Source organism: Nematostella vectensis, chromosome 9 (assembly GCF_932526225.1).
Source record: "Nematostella vectensis chromosome 9, jaNemVect1.1, whole genome shotgun sequence".
Taxonomy (NCBI): Eukaryota; Metazoa; Cnidaria; class Anthozoa; order Actiniaria; family Edwardsiidae; genus Nematostella; species Nematostella vectensis.
Genome location: NC_064042.1, coordinates 8,286,139 through 8,300,937, shown reverse-complemented (window position 1 = coordinate 8,300,937; position 14,799 = coordinate 8,286,139). Strand labels below are relative to the sequence as shown.

General features: G+C 42.7%; 1 protein-coding gene across 2 annotated transcripts in view; it reads right to left on the bottom strand.

The window, feature by feature from the left end:
- LOC5515459 (dynein beta chain, flagellar outer arm-like) overlaps window positions 1–14,799 on the bottom strand; it is a 76,083-nt gene that overhangs the window by 5,197 nt on the left and 56,087 nt on the right. For both annotated transcript variants that reach the window (XM_048733039.1, XM_048733038.1), the window contains exons 72-83: window positions 14,052–14,197; window positions 13,467–13,651; window positions 12,653–12,826; window positions 12,114–12,444; window positions 6,520–6,703; window positions 4,514–4,626; window positions 3,878–4,163; window positions 3,562–3,754; window positions 3,082–3,262; window positions 1,630–1,814; window positions 932–1,177; window positions 316–569 (exon numbers count right to left, since the gene is read on the bottom strand). In XM_048733039.1, the coding sequence (XP_048588996.1) occupies window positions 316–569; window positions 932–1,177; window positions 1,630–1,814; window positions 3,082–3,262; window positions 3,562–3,754; window positions 3,878–4,163; window positions 4,514–4,626; window positions 6,520–6,703; window positions 12,114–12,444; window positions 12,653–12,826; window positions 13,467–13,651; window positions 14,052–14,197 (2,478 nt within the window). The remainder of the gene's footprint in view (window positions 1–315; window positions 570–931; window positions 1,178–1,629; window positions 1,815–3,081; window positions 3,263–3,561; window positions 3,755–3,877; window positions 4,164–4,513; window positions 4,627–6,519; window positions 6,704–12,113; window positions 12,445–12,652; window positions 12,827–13,466; window positions 13,652–14,051; window positions 14,198–14,799) is intronic.

Here is a 14,799-nt window from a genome sequence, read left to right as displayed (position 1 = left end):
AACTGTTGTCGCCTTTTCTTAAGTTTTAAAACTAAATAGGGGTTCAGTGTAAGCCACTCCCGCGCGCGCGCTTCTCTCTTCACCCCCCAGTACAATGTTGTTCAGCTCGGGTTGTCTGAGCACGGTTACATCCAACATTGAAAGGGGGAAAATAGGGTTTCCGTGAGTGGCATTATCTTGGGAAGGAAGCTAGTTGACTGACGAATGGTATTGAGAAATCTGCCTTTTTTATGGACGCGACAACTAGTTCTGTCTAGCATTGTATGTGTCTTTGAAAGAATCACGAAATCAGGATCTCTATGTCACTATATTTACCTGGCTTCGCCACGCTCTCGTGTGACGCTACCATCAAGTGATAGCGCTGCAGTAGTTTGCTCGGCCCAGGACTCCGCAGAAGTCTTTTCTTGGAACCACGACCCGTACTCGCTGGGGTCCATATTAACCGGGGGCACGGGTACACTCAGTGGGCCCAGGGTGACTGAGGACCCGGTGGATTTGAGGACCAAATTGGCTATTGTCTTCACGTAACGCTGATCCCACTCGTTAACTATTTTGCCGAAGTAAACGGACTATAGAGGGAAAAAATGAAAGAAATAAAGATATGAAAATATCGGACTACGAACATGTGTACAAGTTTTTAACAGCTTATAACAGGTTTTTAACAGCGTATAACAAGTTTTTTTCAGCTTTTCAATGGGCGATTAATGTTGCGCATTAGAACAACACCGCATAAGAGAATTAATAACATAGGAAACTATTATCCGCTCCTGCTACTCAAAGAGGCTAAACTTCTGCGTTTTAAAAGAGAAAAAAAACATTTTTTGGTGAATAAGGCCTCAAATCAAGCACACAATGCCCTAAAAAAATAAAAAAAATAAGACTTTCCCTTTTGAGGTGTCGAAAGGTCTCGAACATTCTAATAAAACTTTACCTGTGCAATAGCCCCTCCGTCGAATTTGAGAGAACCGGAGCTATCGGAGGAGAACGCCTTTCCAAGAATCAGGTCAAAACCGCTTAACAGGTCAGCCAGTTCAAATGGGTAATGGCCGCTGAGTGCACGCGTGCCGCACTGCTGGCGCAACAGCAGCAAACTGTGGATCACGCACAGGCTGAACAGACCCGTGCGCACGGCGGGGGACTGGTCACGGGCCTTATCCCAGTAGGATCGCGGGACGCTCTGCAAGGAAACAAGCAAAAATCACTTAAACATCATCTTACTACTCTACCATCATACCGTTTAAACAGGGGAAACAATGGGGAAATTACTTATCAATAATCTGACTGACAATTTAGAGCTGATGGCCTGTTAAATAGCGTGGATTTTAATAAATTATTGTGTCTCTTCGGCCCTCCGGACTAGTAAAGTGGTGAAAGTACAGCTTCAACCTCTTGTACCGCCTGTGTTCTTTTTTAGTGACTCTAGAAAATGGCCCGATGGTTCACGAGTGCCGATGGTCCTTAAAAACTGAACCTACCTGTATGTGCGTTAGTCTCCTTTTCATCCGCTCGTGTCGAAGTCACGCAAAGTTCACCGCCACCAAGGTAACCCAAAATTGCACCTGTTGCCCCCCCCCCCCCCCGATTTAACGCATGTAATTTGCGATTTGATAGACCGTTATCTGAACTAACCTGTAGGGTCTGCGCTATAGTGTCCCTGATGTCTAGTTCCCCGGCCGAGAGGTATTGGTACTTGTGTTGCCGATGCACCGCGTCCCAGGAGATCTGGTGCGAAAAGAGAAGGAGAAACACAGGCATCTGAGGACACGGCTCCGACACAAGGAAAATCCGCCACTGGGACGGCGAGCGGGCGGATTCTGAAACATTAAATATGAAGGGACAATAATTTTAAGCTATACATAGCATGGCATGTCAAGGGCAAGATAAAAACCCTTAAATTAGGGGGAGGAATTAGAAGGAAAGGAGACATCCAAGTCAAATGTCACATCCCAGCATATTTTATTTATTGCGATTTTGTGTATTCTGTGAACTTCCTTGTCTGTGCAACTCAAATTTTTATTCTTGAAGGAATTACATTTTATGCTTGGTATATGAAAAGCTTCAAGATTAAAAAAAAAAAATGGAGCTGAAATGCAGTTTTTCCATCGGAATACCTGAGCGTGAGTGCACAGAATCCTCGAAATCGCAATAAAGGAATTACATTTTGTGCTTGATATATGGAAAAGTTCCATATATTATATATTCCATATATATTTTTAAATGAAGATGGAATACCTTATACCGAGTGCACAGAATCCTCGAAATCGCAGTTATTATAACGACACTAATATGTCGCAAATATCATGGCCTTTAGAAAAGGTTGTGATATCTTACCAGCTTGGAGGTGGAATCTGTACAGGACCCGAAACGATCGCAGGACCCGAAACGATGCCCAAAAGTTCCCAAACTGATCCCGGGACCCGAAACGATCCCCAAGAGTCCCCGAAATGAACCCCAAGGAATTATAGTAATGGACAACTAAAGGAATGTGTAAGGATTGGCTTTCAGTTTTAAAAACATATGAAACATTTAGCTTTGTGTTATTAAAAGGCAATTTACATTAACTAAAACTATAGTATTAAGATTTTAATATACAACTGCGGGGGAATACAGTGGTTGAGTCAGAAATTGGGGTCAACTAACAATTCTTTGTGATAGTAATTTGAAGAACCCGGCGTGAATAAATCATTTTTACATAACAAGCCATAAAAGAAAGTCTTTACAGATAGGACATGCTGCTTTTCATAGGAAGCGAAATGTTTTAAAGTTATTTTTTGGCATGTTTGTTTTCGGTGAATGAAAGACCTATCATATCATGAGATCATGCCGGGGTGTACGCACGACTACATGAGGAAATTCAAAACTCACATAATATTGCTTTCAACAAAAGCCACATCCTCTTAATATTTTGCATCGGTAGTAGAAGGGGACTCCTCGGTATCGTTTCGGGTCCGAGGATCAGTTGGGGTACTTTTGGGGACCAGTTCGGGTCCTGGGACCATTTCGGGTCCTTGGATCGTTTCGGGTCCTGTACAAATCTCAAGAGACGATTCTACAAGTGATGAAAAGGTTTTGATATCTTACCGGCTTGGAGGTGGAGCCTCAAGAGTCGATTGTACAAGTGATCTAACAACTGTCGAGAGGCCAAGTGGAGCTTGTCAATAATCAACCAGCAGTCTGTTCGGATGGCTGTTGCCAAGGCGACGTCAATCAACTCCTCCTGACCGTGGCCGACTGCTATGTGTCTACAGGACACTTTCTGTGACTGCGTAACAAAGACAAAAAGATGCACGAAACCAACCAGACGCGTTACGAGCAACGACTATAAAGCCAAATTCGTTGTTGCGCGACCAGAGCGAATCCAAAATTCATGTCTAGTTTGGGAATAGCGCGTAGTTAGACACAAGCGGGCGGTTTGTCTGGTTTTGATTGTTTGGTTTGAATGACTACGCGCGCAACAACGAATTTGGCTATAACTATTTTTTTTCATCATGCTCGAGGCTACAATTCATTGTTAGTAATTCATTGCTAAAAGTCATAAAAGGGCGCTGATCGGGTTAATACCTGCGCAAGCTGCAGTATAGTTTCCACAGGCCGTACGGAGTGTGGCGAGCTGAAGGAATGGTGCTCCGGAATCAAGATAAATACAGGAATGGACGTGATGAAGGCGGAAAGCATGGACTCAAAGGAAGGAGGTTCCCTCTCAATTAGGCTGTCCAAAGATTCTGTGACTGCCGCACGCATTGCTGGTTCGAACCTTAAAGTAACAAATTGCTTGGAAATAAGAAAATACAAAACACCTTTTACATTCATTGCCGTTGGTGCTTTCGTTCAAATCCGGAACGCTACATAAACGTATCACATCAGAAGAAGCTCGTACCTGTCGGGCCTCAAACAACGTATTAATAACAGTTTGTGTAAGGTTGAAGTCGGTGGTGCGTCCTCCCTGTGGTCCAATGGACACGAGAGAGACTCGGGCGAGTCAGACTCGTACCAGCTTCTCCACTCAGTCGAGTTGGCGGCAATGTGGACGCACACGCCGTCTAGCGGTCCATTAAGGGTGGACATCGCAAGGATTGATTGCCAAACGGGATAGGGTACCCAGCTAGGGGGAACGAGGGTTGGGTCCCAGTCGGACAGCGACACGCCACTAGCAGGAGCCTTGTCTGTAAAGTTAATATAACCATTACAATACTGAAGCAAAGCGGGATACAATTTTTTGTTTGTTTCTGCCTTCTTTATCAGTAGTAACAGCTCAGGCATTAAAGCCGCATATTACGTAACAATATCCGATGATTTTTAACGGAAAACGCGAAAAATATTTCAAAATATTGAAAGCAGTGTGTTTATTGGAAGTTTCTTTGAGGATCTGATTGATAATTTAGAGCGGATTGCCTGTTAAATATCTCGGATTTTAATAGATTCTTTTGTCTTTTAACGGTTGAGGTTTCCGTCGGACCTCCGGAAGTAAACTGGTGACAATGCGGTATTAAGGTAAGACGAAAGAAATGATTACCTAAGAGAATCTCTATCTCCTGGGTAGTGAAATCTGTGTGATCCTCGCCTAGCATCCGTGAAACTAGATACACTAGTGAACCGAAGAGCAGTCTGTGTCGGTCATAGATACTCCTACAAAACAAAGGATGAGTAGTTAAGGGTGGGTGACGCTGGTCATAGATACTCCTACAAAACAAAGGATGAGTAGTTAAGGGTGGGTGACGCTGGTCATAGATACTCCTACAAAACAAAGGATGAGTAGTTAAGGGTGGGTGACGCTGGTCATAGATACTCCTACAAAACAAAGGATGAGTAGTTAAGGGTGGGTGACGCTGGTCATAGAAACTCCTACAAAACAAAGGATGAGTAGTTAAGGGTGGGTGACGCTGGTCATAGATACTCCTACAAAACAAAGGATGAGTAGTTAAGGGTGGGTGACGCTGGTCATAGATACTCCTACAAAACAAAGGATGAGTAGTTAAGGGTGGGTGACGCTGGTCATAGATACTCCTACAAAACAAAGGATGAGTAGTTAAGGGTGGGTGACGCTGGTCATAGATACTCCTACAAAACAAAGGATGAGTAGTTAAGGGTGGGTGACGCTGGTCATAGATACTCCTACAAAACAAAGGATGAGTAGTTAAGGGTGGGTGACGCTGGTCATAGATACTCCTACAAAACAAAGGATGAGTAGTTAAGGGTGGGTGACGCTGGTCATAGAAACTCCTACAAAACAAAGGATGAGTAGTTAAGGGTGGGTGACGCTGGTCATAGATACTCCTACAAAACAAAGGATGAGTAGTTAAGGGTGGGTGACGCTGGTCATAGATACTCCTACAAAACAAAGGATGAGTAGTTAAGGGTGGGTGACGCTGGTCATAGATACTCCTACAAAACAAAGGATGAGTAGTTAAGGGTGGGTGACGCTGGTCATAGATACTCCTACAAAACAAAGGATGAGTAGTTAAGGGTGGGTGACGCTGGTCATAGAAACTCCTACAAAACAAAGGATGAGTAGTTAAGGGTGGGTGACGCTGGTCATAGATACTCCTACAAAACAAAGGATGAGTAGTTAAGGGTGGGTGACGCTGGTCATAGATACTCCTACAAAACAAAGGATGAGTAGTTAAGGGTGGGTGACGCTGATCATAGAAACTCCTACAAAACAAAGGACGAGTGACAAAGGATGGGTGACATTGGTTATATATATTTCTCTACAAGACAAAGGAAGGGGAAATGATGGTAGGTAAAACGCAAGGAGAAAAAAAGAGAGATAAGACATATGCAAAAAATCCTGGCAAAATAAAATATGCAAATTCGGGAAACAAATACTGGTATATTGGTATTGGTTTGTGGAAGGTAATAATGAATGACTAACGATAATGATTATCATGATTTTAGAATACTGCTGGTGGCGATTTTAATGGTATTGATGTCGCTGTTGATATTTATAATGATGGCATTGATGTTGCTATTCGTGACGTTGATAATAATTCTTATGATGGTACTCATGTCGCTGTTGATAATGTTGACAATGATTTTAATGGTATTGATGTCGCTGTTGATATTTATCATGATGGCATTGATGTGGCTATTCGTGACGTTGATAATAATTCTTATGATGGTACTCATGTCGCTGTTGATAATGTTGACAATGATTTTAATGGTATTGATGTCGCTGTTGATATTTATCATGATGGAATTGATGTGGCTATTCGTGACGTTGATGATAATTCTTATGATGGTACTGATGTCGCTGTTCATAATGTTGATGATGATGATTTTAATGGTATTGATGTCGCTGTTGATATTTATCATGATGGCATTGATGTGGCTATTCGTAACGTTGAGGATAATTCTTATGATGGTACTGATGTCGCTGTTGCTGATGTTGATGATAATGATGGTTATGGCAGAGTTGTATCTATTTGTAGCGAATAGTACAGTGTTTATGTTAAACAACAATCACGACGACGATAACAATTATGTGCTGCAATAAACAGCCTCACCCTGTCCCTTACTCACCTACTGACTCTAATGTAGAACGCCTTAGTGAGCGCATTCTGTATCTCAATGGACTCCTCCCCAGACAGTCCTGTGTAGTCTACCCCTGGGGACGGCAACTGAATCTCTGGAGGGAGGATCACAGAGATCTTTTTGCGCATTTTGCCCTGCCCACTGGTCCTTGGAACAGCTGTACTCTTATCGGCTGAAATCACGTACAAAATACAGTAAAACCCACAAGTAAGTAACTGTATACTTTACAGTTAGCCTTATACTGGTTCTTGAGTTGATTAGTTGTTAAGGTTATTTTTAGCATTTAGTTTCTTAGAATAATGTTTTTTTCTTTTTTGTGCAAAATACCCATAGTTGGAAAACCATCCCAACACGCATGGTTGTGGTGACGACACCTAATCTTGCTTACAACCTTTCTAAATTTTATACCTGTCCACCTCCAAGGCCTACCTAACAATACAACAGCTCGGTTCTACGCCCTTCAAGTTTCACCCTTATCCTACCTTACATGGGTGTGGTAGTGACACCCTCCTCGCTTACCACTTAACAACGCTTACCACCTAACAACGCTTACCACTTAAAAACGCTTATCACTTAACAACGCTTACCACTTAACAACGCTTACCACTTAACAACGCTTATCACTTAACAACGCTTACCACTTAACAACGCTTACCACTTAACAACGCTTACCACATAACAACGCTTACCACTTAAAAACGCTTACCACTTAAAAACGCTTATCACTTAACAACGCTTATCACTTAACAACGCTTATCACTTAACAACGCTTACCACTTAACAACGCTTACCACTTAACAACGCTTACCACTTAACGCTTATCACCTAACAACGCTTACCACCTAACAACACTTACCACTTAAAAGCGCTTATCACTTAACAACGCTTACCACTTAACAACGCTTGTCACTTAACAACGCTTACCACCTAACAACGCTTACCACTTAACGCTTATCACCTAACAACGCTTACCACCTAACAACACTTACCACTTAAAAGCGCTTATCACTTAACAACGCTTATCACTTAACAACGCTTGTCACTTAACAACGCTTACCACCTAACAACGCTTACCACCTAACAACACTTACCACTTAAAAGCGCTTATCACTTAACAACGCTTACCACTTAACAACGCTTACCACTTAACAACGCTTACCACTTAACAACGCTTACCACTTAACAACGCTTACCACTTAACAACGCTTACCACTTAAAAGCGCTTATCACTTAACAGGGCTTATCACTTAACAACGCTTACCACTTAACAACGCTTATCACTTAACAACGCTTACCACTTAACAACGCTTACCACTTAAAAGCGCTTATCACTTAACAGGGCTTATCACTTAACAACGCTTATCACTTAACAACGCTTACCACTTAAAAACGCTTATCACTTAACAACGCTTATCACTTAACAACGCTTACCACTTAACAACGCTTACCACTTAACAACGCTTACCACTTAACAACGCTTACCACTTAACAACGCTTACCACTTAACAACGCTTACCACTTAACAACGCTTACCACTTAACAACGCTTACCACTTAACAACGCTTATCACTTAACAACGCTTACCACTTAACAACGCTTACCACTTAACAACGCTTACCACTTAACAACGCTTACCACTTAACAACGCTTACCACTTAACAACGCTTATCACTTAACAACGCTTATCACTTAACAACGCTTATCACTTAACAACGCTTACCACTTAACAACGCTTATCACTTAACAACGCTTATCACTTAACAACGCTTACCACTTAACAACGCTTACCACTTAACAACGCTTATCACTTAACAACGCTTACCACTTAACAACGCTTACCACTTAACAACGCTTATCACTTAACAACGCTTACCACTTAACAACGCTTATCACTTAACAACGCTTATCACTTAACAACGCTTATCACTTAACAACGCTTATCACTTAACAACGCTTACCACTTAACAACGCTTACCACTTAACAACGCTTACCACTTAACAACGCTTACCACTTAACAACGCTTACCACTTAACAACGCTTATCACTTAACAACGCTTATCACTTAACAACGCTTACCACTTAACAACGCTTATCACTTAACAACGCTTATCACTTAACAACGCTTATCACTTAACAACGTTTACCACCTAACAACGCTTACCACTTAAAAACGCTTACCACTTAAAAACGCTTATCACTTAACAACGCTTATCACTTAACAACGCTTACCACTTAACAACGCTTATCACTTAACAACGCTTACCACTTAACAACGCTTATCACTTAACAACGCTTACCACTTAACAACGCTTATCACTTAACAACGCTTACCACTTAACAACGCTTACCACTTAACAACGCTTACCACTTAACAACGCTTATCACTTAACAACGCTTACCACTTAACAACGCTTATCACTTAACAACGCTTACCACTTAAAAACGCTTACCACTTAACAACGCTTATCACTTAACAACGCTTACCACTTAACAACGCTTACCACTTAACAACGCTGACCACTTAACAACGCTTACCACTTAACAACGCTTACCACCTAACAACGCTTACCACTTAACAACGCTTACCACTTAACAACGCTGACCACTTAACAACGCTTACCACTTAACAACGCTTACCACTTAACAACGCTTACCACTTAACAACGCTTACCACTTAACAACGCTTATCACTTAACAACGCTTACCACTTAACAACGCTTATCACTTAACAACGCTTACCACTTAACAACGCTATCACTTAACAACGCTTACCACTTAACAACGCTATCACTTAACAACGCTTACCACTTAACAACGCTTACCACTTAACAACGCTTATCACTTAACAACGCTTACCACTTAACAACGCTTATCACTTAACAACGCTTATCACTTAACAACGCTATCACTTAACAACGCTTACCACTTAACAACGCTTACCACTTAACAACGCTATCACTTAACAACGCTTACCACTTAACAACGCTTATCACTTAACAACGCTTACCACTTAAAAGCGCTTACCACTTAACAACGCTTACCACTTAACAACGCTTACCACTTAACAACGCTTACCACTTAACAACGCTTACCACTTAACAACGTTTACCACCTAACAACGCTTACCACTTAAAAACGCTTACCACTTAAAAACGCTTATCACTTAACAACGTTTACCACCTAACAACGCTTATCACTTAACAACGCTTACCACTTAACAACGCTTATCACTTAACAACGCTTATCACTTAACAACGCTTACCACTTAACAACGCTTATCACTTAACAACGCTTACCACTTAACAACGCTTACCACTTAACAACGCTTACCACTTAACAACGCTTATCACTTAACAACGCTTATCACTTAACAACGCATATCACTTAACAACGCTTATCACTTAACAACGCTTATCACTTAACAACGCTTATCACTTAACAACGCTTATCACTTAACAACGCTTACCACTTAACAACGCTTACCACTTAACAACGCTTACCACTTAACAACGCTTACCACTTAACAACGCTTACCACTTAACAACGCTTACCACTTAACAACGCTTATCACTTAACAACGCTTATCACTTAACAACGCTTACCACTTAACAACGCTTATCACTTAACAACGCTTATCACTTAACAACGCTTATCACTTAACAACGTTTACCACCTAACAACGCTTACCACTTAAAAACGCTTACCACTTAAAAACGCTTATCACTTAACAACGCTTACCACTTAACAACGCTTATCACTTAACAACGCTTACCACTTAACAACGCTTATCACTTAACAACGCTTACCACTTAACAACGCTTATCACTTAACAACGCTTACCACTTAACAACGCTTACCACTTAACAACGCTTACCACTTAACAACGCTTATCACTTAACAACGCTTACCACTTAACAACGCTTATCACTTAACAACGCTGACCACTTAACAACGCTTACCACTTAACAACGCTTACCACCTAACAACGCTTACCACTTAACAACGCTTACCACTTAACAACGCTGACCACTTAACAACGCTTACCACTTAACAACGCTTACCACTTAACAACGCTTACCACTTAACAACGCTTACCACTTAACAACGCTTATCACTTAACAACGCTTACCACTTAACAACGCTTATCACTTAACAACGCTTACCACTTAACAACGCTATCACTTAACAACGCTTACCACTTAACAACGCTATCACTTAACAACGCTTACCACTTAACAACGCTTACCACTTAACAACGCTTATCACTTAACAACGCTTACCACTTAACAACGCTTATCACTTAACAACGCTTATCACTTAACAACGCTATCACTTAACAACGCTTACCACTTAACAACGCTTACCACTTAACAACGCTATCACTTAACAACGCTTATCACTTAACAACGCTTACCACTTAACAACGCTTATCACCTAACAACGCTTACCACCTAACAACACTTATCACTTAACAACGCTTATCACTTAACAACGCTTACCACTTAACAACGCTTACCACTTAACAACGCTTACCACTTAACAACGCTTATCACTTAACAACGCTTATCACTTAACAACGCTTATCACTTAATAACGCTTACCACTTAACAACGCTTATCACTTAACAACGCTTATCACTTAAAAACGCTTACCACTTAACAACGCTTACCACTTAACAACGCTTACCACTTAACAACGCTTATCACTTAACAACGCTTACCACTTAACAACGCTTACCACTTAACAACGCTTACCACTTAACAACGCTTACCACTTAACAACGCTTACCACTTAACAACGCTTATCACTTAACAACGCTTATCACTTAACAACGCTTATCACTTAATAACGCTTACCACTTAACAACGCTTACCACTTAACAACGCTTACCACTTAACAACGCTTACCACTTAACAACACTTATCACTTAACAACGCTTACCACTTAACAACGCTTATCACTTAACAACGCTTACCACTTAACAACGCTTACCACTTAACAACGCTTACCACTTAACAACGCTTATCACTTAAAAGCGCTTATCACTTAACAACGCTTACCACTTAAAAGGGCTAAGTTGCATACTTATACACCTCCACCACTCTCCAGGGCCTATCGAACAACACAACAGCTCGGCTCTAAGCAGAGTGGGTACGGTAGTGACCCTATCCTTGCTTACCACTTTTAACAACGCTTTCCAAGTTTTATACCTATACCTATACATGTGAATTACTCCCCAGATAATAGGACTGACCTAACCACACAACAGCTCTCTAGATCTCTAGCAACCGACGCTCCAAGTTTCACCCGCTATCCCACCTTGATTTGTGTGGTACGTAGATAACAACCTCGCAACCCTCTCTGTAGGTTAAGGGCCTACCTATATCAACAAAACAACAGCTCGGCTCTGTAAGCCCTTAAAGACTCACTCACTATCTCACCTTGATTTGTGTGGTACGTAGCTTACAACTTCGCAACCCTCTCTAAGTTGTATACCCTCCACCACTCTGTAGGTTAAGGGCCTACCTATATTAACAAAACAACAGCTCGGCTCTGTAAGCCCTTAAAGTCACTATCTCACCTTGCACGGGTGTGGTAATAACACCCTCCTCGTCTACAACTTTGATCATCACAGATGTGCTCGGTTTCGGCTCTCCCCCAGCATGTCCTCCAGAGGTCTCGTCTTCATACTCTAGCCTCTCCCCCTGAGGCGGCGTAAAATCTTTGCCGACAGCCCTCTTGAAGATACCCACAAAATAGCCGAGAGAGAAGCGGTACTCGTGCTGCACGCGGGATAGCCCCTTCATAAGGCTGAAAAGAACCACGCCCCGCTTAGCAAGACCACGGAATTGGCGGCGCAGTTGGGACAGGTGTTCGAGGTTTCCCATGGCCTTGAGAAGTCGACGAGTGATCTGGAAAAGATTGAGAAATGTTTTCAGTAATGGAGTAAGTTTATAATCAAAGAAAAAAAAAGAACATCATTGCAAGCAAAGCGCTTAGACAATTTCCGGTGTAATATCATCCCGATACGGACCCAAGAACCTTGCCAAAATAAACCATAAAAAAAAATAATGAAGGGAGGATAACAAACTCCGTATCCTTTTCCTTAGGGTAACATACCTCTGCTCGACACTGCACAAGATCAGCAATGAGCTCAGTTTCATCCCAGATATCGGTTCCTTCCTTGGTCATGATGCGTGTCATCAGTTTGCTATCCACATCTTCCAGGAGTTTGAGCAACTCGACAACGGCGAGAAGGCTTTTGCGCCCTTCCACGTACAGCTCAGGGCGAACCTACATCACATAATACAGATATATATTTTCTCCTCACCTTGGCGAGATCTGTTCAAACTTACCCTTATTAACAACAGCTTAAAGTGAGATAGTAGGCGAATTTATATGTGGAAGCATTCAGAAGATTACAAAACATGGCACCTGCAAACGCGGCAAACGCAGGCTGTTATTTAGCGCACTTTTTGATCTAGCTTTCAGTACATTAAGAGAACAAGGCTGGTGATGGTTATTTTTGCTGAGTCCTGCATAAGTCATTTCAGAGTTTAAGGATGACCGGGGAGGACTGGTGACTATTTGGTCTAAAATCACCGGAAGTGTTTGATTTCCTAGACAAAAACCCTTTATGGGTCAAAAACTATTCATATTTTCGCTTGAACTATTAGACAAGGCATCTGACTAAGTGGATTTCATAAGGAACCCTAGATGCTTAGAGAATGGACAATTATTTTAGCCCTAAAACGTCACCAGTCCTATCCGGCCATCCTCAAACTTTGAACTGGCTTATCGTAGGAAGGTAACTCATAATGCGTTAGCTGTAATCGGTGAGAGAATCGTGAAAATGTTGGTCCCAGGCGAGGCCGGTTCCAGCATCTGTGTACAAGAGTCGAAAGCCTATTGGAAATCACGCAAGAGTGCCTACCCGTGCGAAGGCTTCCAGTACCAGCTCCTCTTCCATGCCAAAGTCACACAACTCAAAATTGATCAACGTGGTTATAGATGCCACCTCGGTTGAGAAGACTGGGTCCGAAGAGCGTGACACCAAATACAACCGGAAGTCAGGATGACATGTCACGCGACGGTTACCGAATTTGACCACTTGTGCGTCTGAAATGCAAATGTTATGTCCGTTGTAAACAGCAAGAGAATAAAAATTTAATTATTTCAGTTTGATGATCCTCTATTCCATTTATAAAGTATATCAATTAATGTAGGGGGGGGGGGGGGGCGGTTTCAAAGTAAGAGTTTACGTTCCACGATATATAGTGATGTACTCCCCATAATACACGTTCCTGTAATGCTAGCGGGGATGGTGAGAAGATCTCGTCCCTATCGCCCAAACATGGAGCCCCCAATGTAGAGATTCATGGTTTCAAATATGCACGTTCATATAAATGATCTGATATATGTTAAATGTTCAGTCCTTATGAACATTGGAGAATCATATTTTGGAGAATCATGTTTTCAAGTATACAACCAAGATGGCGCAAACCAACACGATACCCACCTTCTGTGTGCGTATCTGAGACAGCGGTGTTGATATGGTGGATCAGCGGCATAAAGAGTGAGTCTATGCGCGTATCGATGTTGTAAAGCACCAGGACCGTTCCATTGGTGATCGCCTTCTCGATCTTCACCACGGTGGATGGGTCACTGGAGATAGATAAGACAGTAAGACGATGTAGGTATCAATAATTTGCCACTTGCAGGAACAAGAGGGTGTACGGCGGGAGGCTGCGCGGGAAGACTAGACTTCTTGCAGTCCATTGGGGGCAGGGCTAGACGTGAGGCTAGGGGGGAGGGGAAGACTAGACTACTTGCAGTCCATTGGGGGAGGGCTAGACGGGAGGCTAGGGGGGAGGGTAGGGCTAGACTACTTGCAGTCCATTGGGGGAGGGCTAGACGGGAGGCTAGGGGGGAGGGGAGGGCTAGACTACTTGCAGTCCATTGGGGGAGGGCTAGACGGGAGGCTAGGGGGGAGGGGAAGACTAGACTACTTGCAGTCCATTGGGGGGAGGGCTAGACGGGAGGCTAGGGGGGAGGGGAGGGCTAGACTACTTGCAGTCCATTGGGGGCAGGGCTAGATGGGAGGCTAGGGGGGAGGGGAGGACTAGACTACTTGCAGTCCATTGGGGGCAGGGCTAGACGGGAGGCTAGGGGGGAGGGGAGGGCTAGACTTCTTGCAGTCCATTGGGGGCAGGGCTAGACGGGAGACTAGGGGGAGGGGAAGACTAGACTACTTGCAGTCCATTGGG